The sequence below is a fragment of the Colobus angolensis genome, unplaced genomic scaffold (assembly GCF_000951035.1).
Source record: "Colobus angolensis palliatus isolate OR3802 unplaced genomic scaffold, Cang.pa_1.0 Scaffold6, whole genome shotgun sequence".
Classification (NCBI taxonomy): domain Eukaryota; kingdom Metazoa; phylum Chordata; class Mammalia; order Primates; family Cercopithecidae; genus Colobus; species Colobus angolensis.
In genome coordinates this window covers 21,428,578-21,440,933 of record NW_012119598.1, presented here as the reverse complement: position 1 = coordinate 21,440,933, position 12,356 = coordinate 21,428,578, and the positions used below count along the sequence as shown (strand labels likewise).

Sequence of the window (12,356 nt, the reverse complement as noted above, 5' to 3'; positions counted from 1 at the left end):
AAAAAAATGCTGAGAAGTTGATCCTGAGCAGAAAGTCCCTCTTAATTACCCAGTTGAGTCAATGATAAATGCAAAACTTCCGTCCCTGAATTGCAGACTTTGATCCTTTCTTCTGCAAGTTAGAGAGGCTTCTAGCAGCCAATTAATATCATGCCTGATCATAAAAAAGACAGGGTGGCCGGGTGCGGTGGCTCACACCTGTAATCCCAGCACTTTGGGAGGCTGAGGCAGGTGGATCATGAGGTCAGGAGATCGAGACCATCCTGGTTAACAGGGTGAAACCCCGTCTCTACTAAAAAATACAAAAAATTAGCTGGGTGTGGTGGCGGGAACCTGTAGTCCCAGCTACCTGGGAGGCGGAGCTTGCAGTGAGCTGAGATTACGCCACTGCGCTCCAGCCTGGGCACAGAGTGAGACTCCATCTCAAAAACAAACAAACAAACAAAAAACAGGCCTTAGGTGGCCTGCACAGAGCACTACCAACAGTGGGGGCAGTGGATCCCAGTTCTGGGGTGCCATGGGACAGTTAGGCATGCCAAAGTTAATCCAGCTATGAGAAATCAGTTGCTTTTAAAATGTATATCATATTTTAAAATTTAAATATGTACTATATATAGAACAGGCAAATGTGATATCCTCTGTTACCCTTTCTTCAAGGTCTAGTTCAGTGGTTCTCAACTAGGGGTGATTTTGTTTTCAGGGGACATTTGAGAGTGTGAAGATAATTTCAATTATTGTTAACTGGGGGTTACTACTGGCATCTAAGTGGGTGGAGGCCAGGGATCCTGCTAAACTTGCTACAATGCACAGGACAGCCATCCACCACTGTTGAACTGACCAGAGTATCACCACAAAGAAGTATCTGACCAAAATGTTAAAAGTGCTGAAGTCCTGTTCTAGTTTAAAACTTCCTAAGGCCTCCTTCGTCCCCTCCATCAAGTTTGGATGTCTAAGAAACTTCACTGCTGTTTCTTATGGTCTTCACTGCCCTTTCTTTTCTTAGTTATTGCAGAAAATGTGTCATCTCTCATCTCCAGATGAACTCCTTGAGGGCCAGAAGGATATCGTAGTAGCCAGGAAGTACATTCTGCACAAAAGTGGCAGTTCAGTAAGAGACTATCCAATAGTCTGTTTTCCCTGAAGGAGGTAAAAATGCCGAGAGTTCAGATTCAATGAGTACTCAAGAGTTCCCACCAGGGGGAGTGGCGGGGAGAGGGAACTAAGGAACACAAAGTACATTTCCTATAAACACTATCTCATTTAATCCTTCCAGCCAGTGAAGGAGAGAGGATCACTATTTTAGGTAACTACAGCTCATGGATGTAATTTATAAAAGGTCACCCACTGGTAATTGGCAGAGCGTGTTTCTGGAGCCAGATCTTCAAGTCCACACGCCTTCCATACCGCACCACTGTGTGACGCACGGGTTTCCAAAGCTGAAAACCTTGCCTCCTAGAGACTATTCCCAGAATTGGGATGTCTGAGATGCTAACAAGGAAAACAGCAACATGAAAGGTGGGAAACTTTATGTTATCAGTGTGATGGTCACAAGTTCTGCTACCCAACATAGCGACCACAGTAGTCAACGAAAGGGGTGTTGCAAACTGGGTTTAAACACAAGTAACATATTAAAAGTCAATTATAGAGATACTTAGAATTTACATGGCTCTTTCCTTCACAGGAGTATTCAAAGGTTCATATGTTTAAACTTTAGGATGCTAGAGCTTAAGAAAATAAATTTAAAAAAAAATTTTTTTTTTAAATCAGAAAACTCAGTGTAGGACATCGTGGCAAAAAGAGCTATCTTGGTTCAGGACATGACTATGTGACCTTTCTGGATGCACAGTACTTTCCAGCTGGCTCTTTGCTTTGTGAGGTTGCAAACTGTGGGCTTTCTCACAGCAGCTAGGAGACGGGGTAAAGCATGTAATAAATAACATCTGATGGCTCGTCTCTGCGAGCCCTGACAGTATCGATCCCCAAAAATCAACCTGATGAATTTGTCTCGTTTTCATATTACAGAGGAAGAAGTGAAAATGATGACGGGTTTTTGTGGCACCATGTTACATTTATTTGTAAGCTAGGGAGACCAGGTCTTGGCCTGCTATTGTTCATCAAGACTTCCACTATAACCTCTATGCCAAAGTCCCATTTCCAGTGCTCAGACTCAGCCCCTTAGAAAACAGGATGGCCCACGGAGTCACTCACAACCACCCCATCCATTCCAACTAATCATGCCTTCCACAAGGTGCACACCCCAGACAGAGGAGAAGCTTGGCCTCACCCATTATTCCAGCCCCTGGAGTTAAATATTTGGGAGTCAAAGGTCTTGTATTTCTTTTCTCCCTTAACCTGCCCTTCATTTCACACCATCATGTTGCCATCCTGCTTCCAGACTCATCAACTCAATAGCGCCATACTCTAAATGGTGTGCTCTGGTCCTCTTCTTCACATTTCTGGCTCTGTCCACTTGGTTACCTGTGTTCCAGGCAGGTCCAGACAAGACAGAATGAAAAGTCTTCCTACTGTAAAGGCAGAAAAACCACTCAAGGGTACCCAGCTGGTGCTGGTGCCTGGAGTGCAGCCACCGAGCCCACTTTGACCTCCTGAGCTTGGATTCTCAACCGCTTGAGAATCCAAGAAGTCACTTCTTGTTTCACATCTTTTAAGTTTTGGGTGACCCATCTTTGTATGTTTTGCCTGGGCTACAACCTGGGAGTCCACAAGTTTTGGAACCACAAGAACATGAAGCTTGGGGCCCTGGGGTCTTTTCAACCGAGGAAGAGCTGAGATTAGCATAATGTGAATGGATGCCGCAGAAGGCTCCTGCCTTCTTCACCTGGTCAATCTAGATTCAATAACTTTTCCCAGTGCTCAACTAGCAGTGCTTCCAGAATGTTTCATCAGAAGATCATAGTGCTTCTCTGACTGAGGATGAGCCTGGGAATCTGAATCTGAAAGAAGTGCTACAGGCAATCAGGTAAACTTGAAAAACACTGGATTATTTCTTTTTGACAGGTATCTTGGGTTTTTACTACTTAATACAATGCCAGAGACCACAGAGGATAAATACCAGGAATAAGCTGAGACTGTGAAGCCAGGCTCCTTGGGTTTAATTTCAGTTGCCCCACTTGTTACTGGGGCCCTGAGCCAGGCCATTAACCCCTGGCTGTCTGTTTCCCTGTGTAGAACAAGGATAATAATAATACCCACTTCATAGGTTGTTATGCGGATAATGTGCTAATGCGAGTAAAGCACTTAGTTTCGTGCCCTCGATACATGTGGGCACTCGATAAACATTAGCTATTATTATCCCATAGACCAGAGACTGCTGAGTGGTAGCCCTTAAGCCAAATCTGGCCTAGAGACCTATTTTGTTTGGCCTGTGCAATTTTCTTTTAAATTGAGCCAACATTTTAAAACTGGTAGATTTTTGGCATTTTGAGAAGGTGGAAGACCTGGCAAAACACAGGGCCTGCCATCCCCTCTGGCAGCCACTGCCTGTGACCAGGTCTCAAGGCCCCATGTTGATAGTATGTTTCTTCTTTGTTCGTGAACAACCCCCATGCCACTCAAACTTCCCACCTCCAATTTACTCCCTGCCCAGTCTGTGTAGGAAGGCAATTCCAATTCTAGATCAGTTTTGCCAACACATCCAACCTTCGGTCCTGTTATCTCCCCATACTGACAACTCTAGTCCAAATGCTACCTCCTGACGCCAGTATTTCTGCCTGCCTGCCTTTGACTTATGTCTCCCTGCCAGGAAGGGCCTCCCCAATCTTCCCTTTCCACTGAGCCCGGAGGTTCTAACTGAGCACATTAAAAAAAAAAAAAATCCATGTCTTAATCTCACCCCCCGATATTCTGATTAGTCTGGGTGGGGCCTAGGTATCAGTATGTTTAAAAAGCACCCTGGGAGATTCAAATGTGCGCCCTAATGTGCTCCAGATTGATAACCATGGCAGCCGTGGCCTCCCTATCTCAGCTGGAGTCTTGTGACTCTCACCTGTTCCTCTGGCACTTCCTGTCAACACTATACAACTAAGGACTAGATGAGTCTTGTTTTCTCCCTACCGCCTGTTTAGTCTTGCTTGCAGATCAACTTGGGTTTAAAGCTTGTCTCCTCAACAGACTGTAAACTCAAGAGTGGGTGGATCACACCTCATACTTCTTTTGTATCCCCAACAGGACTAATGGGGTGCCAAGCACATGGAAGGTGTCTAATGAAAACGCCTCTTCTCAGGTAGCTGAGTCTGTAAGTGTAGCCAGCATGGCAGGGACCACATGATGAAAAAGCAAGCCAGACCGATTTCTTGGAGCTTACAGGTTTAGAGGAGGAGTAAGTCACGAACATGCAAGATTAGAATACGAGGTGCTACAGGAAAGAAGCAGTAACCCAAGGGAAGGGAGAGGCCCAAGCCCCTGGGAAACTGGGAGAGGCTATGCCTATGCCTTCCCTTGATGTGGGCCTCGATGGGCCAGTGGGAGGAGGGCAACAAAAGGAGTAAGGTGGAGAGGGAGAAGCCACAAGCAAACACACCAGAGGGAAACCTGCAGGGCCTGCAGCACCACACCGTCGCGGAGGAATGGGAAGCAAGACAGCAAAGGCAAGATTTCACCATCCCTTGATGCCAGGAAAAGGTGGTAATTAATTTGGTAAGTCCGGGAAGCAGCCACTGAAGGCAGCAAGTCTGCTTCCGTCTAAGAGCCAGGCAGAGGGCAAGGCGAAGGGGAAGGAACAGATGTAACACAAAAAAGGAGGGGTGAGGAGATGAGAAGGGAAAAGGGAGTAGCCCAGAGGCAGGTTCCATTGCCTCTGGAGAGCAAGACAACCCCCACCTTGCCTCGATATACACATACTGGCACGGGCTCCGAGTCTGGCAGGGCCCAGGAGCTCAGACACCCTGATTCTTGCCATTCAGTCTTAAGCCATGGTTTACTGTACAGGAGTGACATTATGTTAATCGTGTCATTCATGCTAATAGTGCCACTTTATAAAAACATTTAATCACAGAAATAAAGGTTTTATTCATGACATTATCACTACTGATAGTACTGCTACAAGAAGCTTATTCTTCTGTTCTTTCTCCCAAGTCAATGGGCAGCTTATAAAGAAATACAAACACCGTAGACCCTAAAGACTACATTAGGCGAGAGCCATTCCAGTTTACCTCTCCTTCCCATCATCACCATTTTTAGAGAGGTGCAATAGGGTGAAATGAACACTAAGGGCTACTTAAGAAAACAGATCAGGCTGGTAACAGTGGCTCATGCCTGTAATCCCAGCATTTTGTGAGGCCGAGGCGGGCAGATCACCTGAGGTCAGTAGTTCGAGACCAGCCTGACCAACATGGTGAAACCCTGTCTCTACTAAAAATACAAAAAAAATCAGCCAGGTGTGGTGGCGTGCACCTGTAATCCCAGTTACGGGGGAGGCTGAGGCAGGAGAATTGCTTGAACCCAGGAGGCAGAGGTTGCAGTGCGCCAAGAATGCACCATTACATTCCAGCCTGGGCAACAGAATGAGACTTGGTCTCAAAACAAAAACAAACCAAGAAAATAGATCACAAAAGGACCACCCATGAGATGGCTGTGGAAGAGAAGGGCAATTCTACCATGTTTCTACTTAACACATAATCTGTCTTACGTGCCAGACACTGGTCTAAGCACTTTACAGATAAGAACTCATTGCAACTTCCTAACCCCATAAGGTACGTACTATCATTGTTCCCAATTTACAGATGAGGAAATGAAAACATAGAGGCCAAGTTTCTTGCCCAAAGTCACAGGGTTAGTGAGCAGAGCCAGAACAAGAACACAGGCACTCTGGCTCCAGGCTAAGTGGCCTGACCTTATACTGAGCTGCCCCTCACTATGCCGTTTAGGACGGGGTGCAGGTTATAAACACATGAGCCTCCTTCTCTCCAAGGGACTGCCAGATGCAGAAAGGCACACAGGAGATAGTGTGGGCCTCAGGGATGCTGGTCTGGTTATGTATCAGAAGTGGAGCCCCCAAAGCATCAGAAATGGGGAAGAGCAGAGTGGAACGAAATATATAGACCCTGAGTTCACTGCCCATTATTCTCAGAGTCCAAAGCTACCACCCGTCAGGATCATAAAAACTAGAGCAGACAGAAGTTCTCCTCAGCACAAAGTCAAGAGGCATTCAAATCCTCCACTCTCTAAGACAAACTCTACTTGCCAAAAAACTTTCGAGAGGAAATGAGCTTCACTGATCGCTACTCTCATCAGTTGGTACTTAATGCTCACTGGCTGTTAGACCGTATCTACACTGGGCACCTTTCTGGTTTGTGGATTACAGATAAGCCATATATCGCTGCCCCTAACGAGTCAGTGCACTACAGCCACGTTAGATTATGTTTCACTTTCAGGCCTCAGGGCTTGAAGCAATTCTATTTTTAAGCTTTCTCAGTTCCAAAAAGGAAAAGAAGGCATTTTAAGGAAATTAGCTTTGGCTAAAGGAATGACAGTTTCCTCTTAAAGAGTTAACTGATTAGCCACTTTGCTAAACCAGAAATCTTGGAGCTAACCACAGAGGAAGAACACCTTGTTCAATGTTACTGGGCAAGGGCTGGGGACCTCTGAAAGCATAACAATCACTCAGGATGTGGGTGGCCCAGGACAAAACCCCGTTACTACTAGAGGGGCACTGTGTGTCCTTCTCCCCAAGACAGTCTCAAAAATCCTTTTAGATTCTATTCTCTATGGAGCATGTGTCACTTTTTGAGCAACAGGATATAATCACAGAAGACAAATTAGCAAATATTAAATAAATCTTTAAAAAATACTACTATCATGTTTTGAGGAGTCATTCTTTCCTTTTTTAAAGAATTCCCTTTCATTTAACATCCAAAGTAGCCTTGCTTATTTTGTATCTTTGGGAATAAGTCATTACCCCCACAGCCAACTGTTTAAAGGACACTTCTTTATGTGCACATTTTTAAAAAAGGTAACCACTCCTGAAGGAAATCTAAAATGTGTTCTACACACCCCAATTTTCTCATATAGGGCTCATGAGACACAGTTAATCTTCTCTTGGTGAATGAGGTTTCTAAGAATTCAAGAGTCTCCAGTTTCGGTTTTGGCTTTGCCACTAACAAAGACCTGTGATCTTGGGCAAGTAATTTAACAGTGCGGGGCCTGAATGTCCTCACCTGCAACATGAAGGGGATTGGACAGATGAGGACTCTTTTGCCTTACACCTCTCAAACATTATGATTCCAAGACCAGTGTAAGTACCAACTATTGCCCATGCCAACCTAAAGTATCGTTCTCATGGGCTGTCAAGTTCTAAGAATGTTGTCTAGACCATACAAATGGCCCCAGAGAGCTAGGCTACAGTAATGGAAAGCAGACTGAAGTCAATTATTTTTTATTCTTCTTACCCCTTCCTACTCCATCAGCTGCCAATTCTCACTGCTTTCTACCTCGAGCTGACATAAACTCCTGCCTTAGTTTACAAAGCTAAGTTGGGGCCCGCATCACTCAGATTCTTCATTAAAGCAAAGTGCATCTGGCTTTGTGATACAGTCTGGCAACCAGTGGCCTTTATCACTTCTCCTTCAGTTATATTGCATTGGATATGAGAGTATTTGAGGGCAAAATTATATTTTTTAAAAGTTATATTGTAGACAAATATGGTGGCCATAAGACTGACCCCCAGTTAAGGTTGGGGAAAGAATGTATTCTTGTAATGTACATTCCTTGAATTCCAAAAACACATTGTTTTTAGAGGAGAGGGTTTGAAACAAGTGCGAACAGAATATAAACCAATTTCCCTCTTACTGAAATAAAGACTCGGTATGTTATCCCTCTACAATAATCCTCACTCTGCAAGTTTCCTGTCCCCAAAGGCAGTTGTTGCTTTTCAGTACCTTCTGTGGTATAACTTTTCTTTGTGAAAGATACATTTTCCTCATCACTTTTTGAAGCCGAAGAGAGGGTGAGGGTAGGAAGGAGACACTATTAGTGGTTTCCTATATTTACTGCTTTCCCAGTTATCTTCCATTGTAAGTCCCACGAAAAATGATTAGTAGAAAAAATGCTTTTTAGCAATTGTAAATACAGTCCCTGAAATATTATTTTTAAACTGCTAACAAGAATGAAAATACGCATTAAACCACATACTTAGTACCTCAAAGAATTCAGGGAAGATCCCCCTCTTTAAAAAACAAAATTTTTGAAATCTACCTTCTTTACCTTGTACCATTTCAGCATGGGAATCTATCAGCGACCTGGTGAGCATAGGCAACTGATTTTCACTCATCCTAGTTAAAGCTGTTAGCAGGAAGTAAATGGTTAAAAAGGGAATCAAAGTTGGCTAACTTGGGAAAGTGGAATGTAAACTGGTCCTACAAATGGAGTATTTGTAAAATCAGGTTAAATTAGGAAAACCAGTCAGAAAATTAACTATGAGTACTTGAAGCTATTTGTCAAATGGGTCCAAGTCCCTAGGAAAGAGGCTAAAGGTATGGATGATATATCTTTGCAGATAGCATTAAAGACAGAAGAGTTAAAGGAAAACTACTGCTTTATATATTTCTGAGAAACCACAATAAAAGCTTTCACCCCATCTTTCAATCTCCGGGTATTGTTATTTATGCACGTCTAGGCTTAGAGTATTACTTTCTGTTTTCAAGTTAGCTTTACACGGTACAACATTAATTTCAGAATCTACTCTTCCAAGTAATACACAAGGTGGTGATTTATAGAAAAACAAAAAATCCTTTCCTGTTCACAAGGTAGAGTTCAGCCCACAGTGCCATATTTAAGGGTGCTTTGTTTCAGAGGATGATTAGAGTGGCGCCCTTGGTACTGATTACAGTGGAGCTACTTGCACTGCCCAAGTCTGGGCACTGCATTATATTAAAACTTCCATTTTGGGGTATGTAGTGACTAAAAATTGTCTCCCAGCTTAAACTTGGCATCAACCATATATCTCAGCAGAAGCAAGATTATTGAGTATAGAACCACAGGAACCTGGCACTTTTCTTTTTATAATTGTACAGGAAAAGAGACCCTGCTGAAATAGCACCTATGGTTCCTCCATTCTTAGATGAAAATTTCAAGCATTGAGGGCTCTTTCCCAAAGTATAATCAGTAGGTTGCTATGACTGTGACAGGACATAGTCTCTTGCATTATGAAATCCCAAATTTCCTAGAATAAAATAATTTCAGCTGCTTTTTAGAAGCAGCAGCAGAAAATGATGGAGCCTTGTCTGCTCCATTGAGTAGCACGTCTGATTACGGTTTCTCTGTAGTTCTTACATCTCCAACAGTTCACCAACTAAGATGGAATTTATCTAATGCATGTCTCTGACATGGTGAAGATTGAGAGTTCAGGTCTAACAAAAGCCGCTAAGCATAAACTGCATCCAAAAGTTGGCAGGTCTGTGGAATCATGGACGGAGTGCAACTCAGGCAAAAAAGTGAAGATGACGTGGCCTTGTCACAATTCAAGGCATATGCTTGGCAGTTCAACACCACTATCTCTGTATAGACGTGTCTTACTGAAATGTCCCGATTTTGTCCCTAGGATGGCCATGTTTTATATATTTAAAAGCCCAAATTAATTCGGTATAAATAATTAATTATCTATCACTTAAAGACTTTTAACAGTTCTGTTCATATACGTAAACAAAGGGACAACGTGCACCTGGCCTTACACTATTTCACTAAGTCAGAAAAAAAATTAACATTTGTATAATAAATATGAATTGTACTGGGTGTCTACTTTTTGTCAGGCACTGTGCTAAGTATTTCACATGCATTATCACATTTAACTCTTCAAAAGAACCTTCAAGGTGATACTGTTATTGTCCCTATGTTACAGAGGAAGAAACTGAGTTGAGATTAAGTTATTTGCCAATGAACACACATTTTGTAAATAATAGATGCTTTACAGCTGGTAAGGTAGTACTCATATTTTTCCCCCCATTGAAAAAAAAGGTGTAGAAGTTGCTTCTGGTTAAGTCCTTAGATATTCTTGAGACAGAACTTGGGATCAGAACCAGACAGGTCTGCAACTCCGGCCACCTGAAGACTTTTCAACCTCTTCTTGGACACAGAGTGTTTAGGTGGTCTTTGTTCAGCCAATCACTTAGCCTTCCCCATCCTGTCGTTCCTGCTTAGGGAAAGAGTATCAACAAAATTCAAAATTCGAAGACTTGCATGGAAGTCTAATATAATTTCGATAAAACAATAAATCAAACTTTATATTCAGTGCTTAGAACTTTGTATGCATTGACTAGATAAATTTCCTACACCCTTCCACAAGAAATAGCTCTTTTTTGGGGGACAGAGTCTCGCTCTGCTGCCAGGCTGGAGTGTAGTGTCGGATCTCAGCTCACAGCAACCTCTGCCTCCCAGGGTCAAGTGATTTTCCTGCCTCAGCCTCCTGAGTAGCTGGGATTACAGGCACGCACCGCCACGCCCAGCTAATTTTTGTATTTTTAGTAGAGACGGGGTTTCACCATGTTGGCCAGGATGGTCTGGAGATCTTGACCTCGTGGTCCGCCCGCCTCGGCCTCCCAAAGTACTGGGATTACATGCATGAGCCACCGCGCCCGGCCAGAAGAAATAGCTCTTAAAAGTTTAGATAACTGGCCAGGCGTGGTGGCTCATGCCTGTAATCCCAGCTACTCAGGAGGCTGAGGCAGGAGAATGCTTGAACTCGGGAGGCGCAGGTTGCAGTGAGCCGACATCGCACCATTGCACTCCAGCCTGGGCGACAGAATAAGACTCCGTCTCAAAAAAAAGTGTAGATAACCAATGATTCAGCATACATTGCAATCTTATATAAAAAAAGCTTCTGAATATGTATATGAATAACATTTATATTCCTGTAATGAAAAACCCTTTGTGTACACATAAACTCAAAAGGATATTATTATTCCTGGAATAGTAATTTCATGTCAAGGAGAATAAAGTTTTGAAATAACTTGGAAGATGGTGAGGGTAATTTAGTATATTTTAAATACTTAAACACAATGAACTATATATAATAAACTTGGCTTGAAAAATAGTCTTAGGGACCTGGCCCAACAAGCACTGTTAAAATTTTTTAAAAAGCAACTTGAAGGTCTCATAATTTCCCATTATCAAAACTACCCCCCATAAATCTGTGAATCTAATCCAAGAAGTATGTCAATTAGCTGGTTGTTTAAGGTTAGGTTTATGAAATAGTAACAGAACTTTGCAGGGGTCAAATATGCTTAAAATATGTCCAAACATGCTTAGGTCAAGTCAGTAAGAGTATCTGAAGCTAATAAAAGCATGGAATATTCTTGTGACTGAAAACCCAGCACACTGGCTACTGTTATGTGTAAGCAGGTACTGTGCTCCGTTTCCCCCCTGCTGGCAGACCCTAGTCACTAAAAAAACGATGAGCTTCTTTGACTAAGACTACATCACACATGCCCAGCAAGTATCTCTGGGGCTGGAAAGCAGTTAAGACCGAACCCGGGGAGAAATTGGGAACACGAAAGAAATAAAAAACGCCTCATTATTCCCAAACCCATCCCATTTCCCAAAGTGCTGCCTATGTGCTGACTTTCTTAAAGACTCCCGCAAAATCTTGATTCTCCAAAAATTAAACCCATTTGGAGCTGAGACAAGGTGAGGTCCACGCCTGGTATGATCAGACTACCATGGATCTGAGTCTGGTTCGGTTCTAGCCCCGTGGAGGCCAAGCCTCACCACGAGGTGAAGACACGGAGGCATGGAGGAAGGGAATGAAGGAGAGAAAAGGAGAAAGGGGAGACCTCCGGGCCACACTTCTTTCTAGTACCAACAAAAAGAGAAGCCGCATACTGACCTAAATCATCTCTCAAAGGCGCTTTATAAATTACAGGGACAAAGGGAGGGGGTGGCGGGTGGCCTGGGAATCCTACAGACACCCTACCCTCTGACCCGCCCCCCTCCCCCTCCAGCACAAGGGAAGGAAGACAGAAAACAGAGCTCAACTCGGCCATTGGCGAGAAGCCCCCACCGGTTTTCTATCGCCCATCCATCCGCCCCCTAGAAAAAAATCCACGTAAACACCATACCCACCCCCTGGGGCAGACACTCCCGCCCCGAGGTTCCTAGAACCAGAGGCCGGGGCATTTACTTAGTTAGATTTTTCTTGCTTACTCATTTCCCTCGAGCACCCAACCCCCCGTTCCCACTCCAAAACCCCGCTCAACCGCCTACCCTCACCGCTTCAGCCCCCAACAGAATCCGGTGCCCCCGCGGCGTCGGCGGCCCTCGAGCCGTCCCGGTCACTAACCTGCTGCTGTAAGGGCATTTCCGAAACCAGCCTGGCTCCGGGGGGAGGTGGGGGGCCGGCTGGAGAG

General features: G+C 43.9%; 1 protein-coding gene across 1 annotated transcript in view; it reads right to left on the bottom strand.

Moving 5' to 3' along the window:
- Positions 1–12,350, bottom strand: part of E2F3 (E2F transcription factor 3) — a 94,981-nt gene extending 82,631 nt beyond the window's left edge. Inside the window, exon 1 of the mRNA XM_011962765.1 lies at positions 12,290–12,350. Coding sequence (XP_011818155.1) covers positions 12,290–12,307 — 18 coding nt within the window. The 5' untranslated portion in view covers positions 12,308–12,350. The remainder of the gene's footprint in view (positions 1–12,289) is intronic.
- Positions 12,351–12,356: the final 6 nt, after the last annotated feature.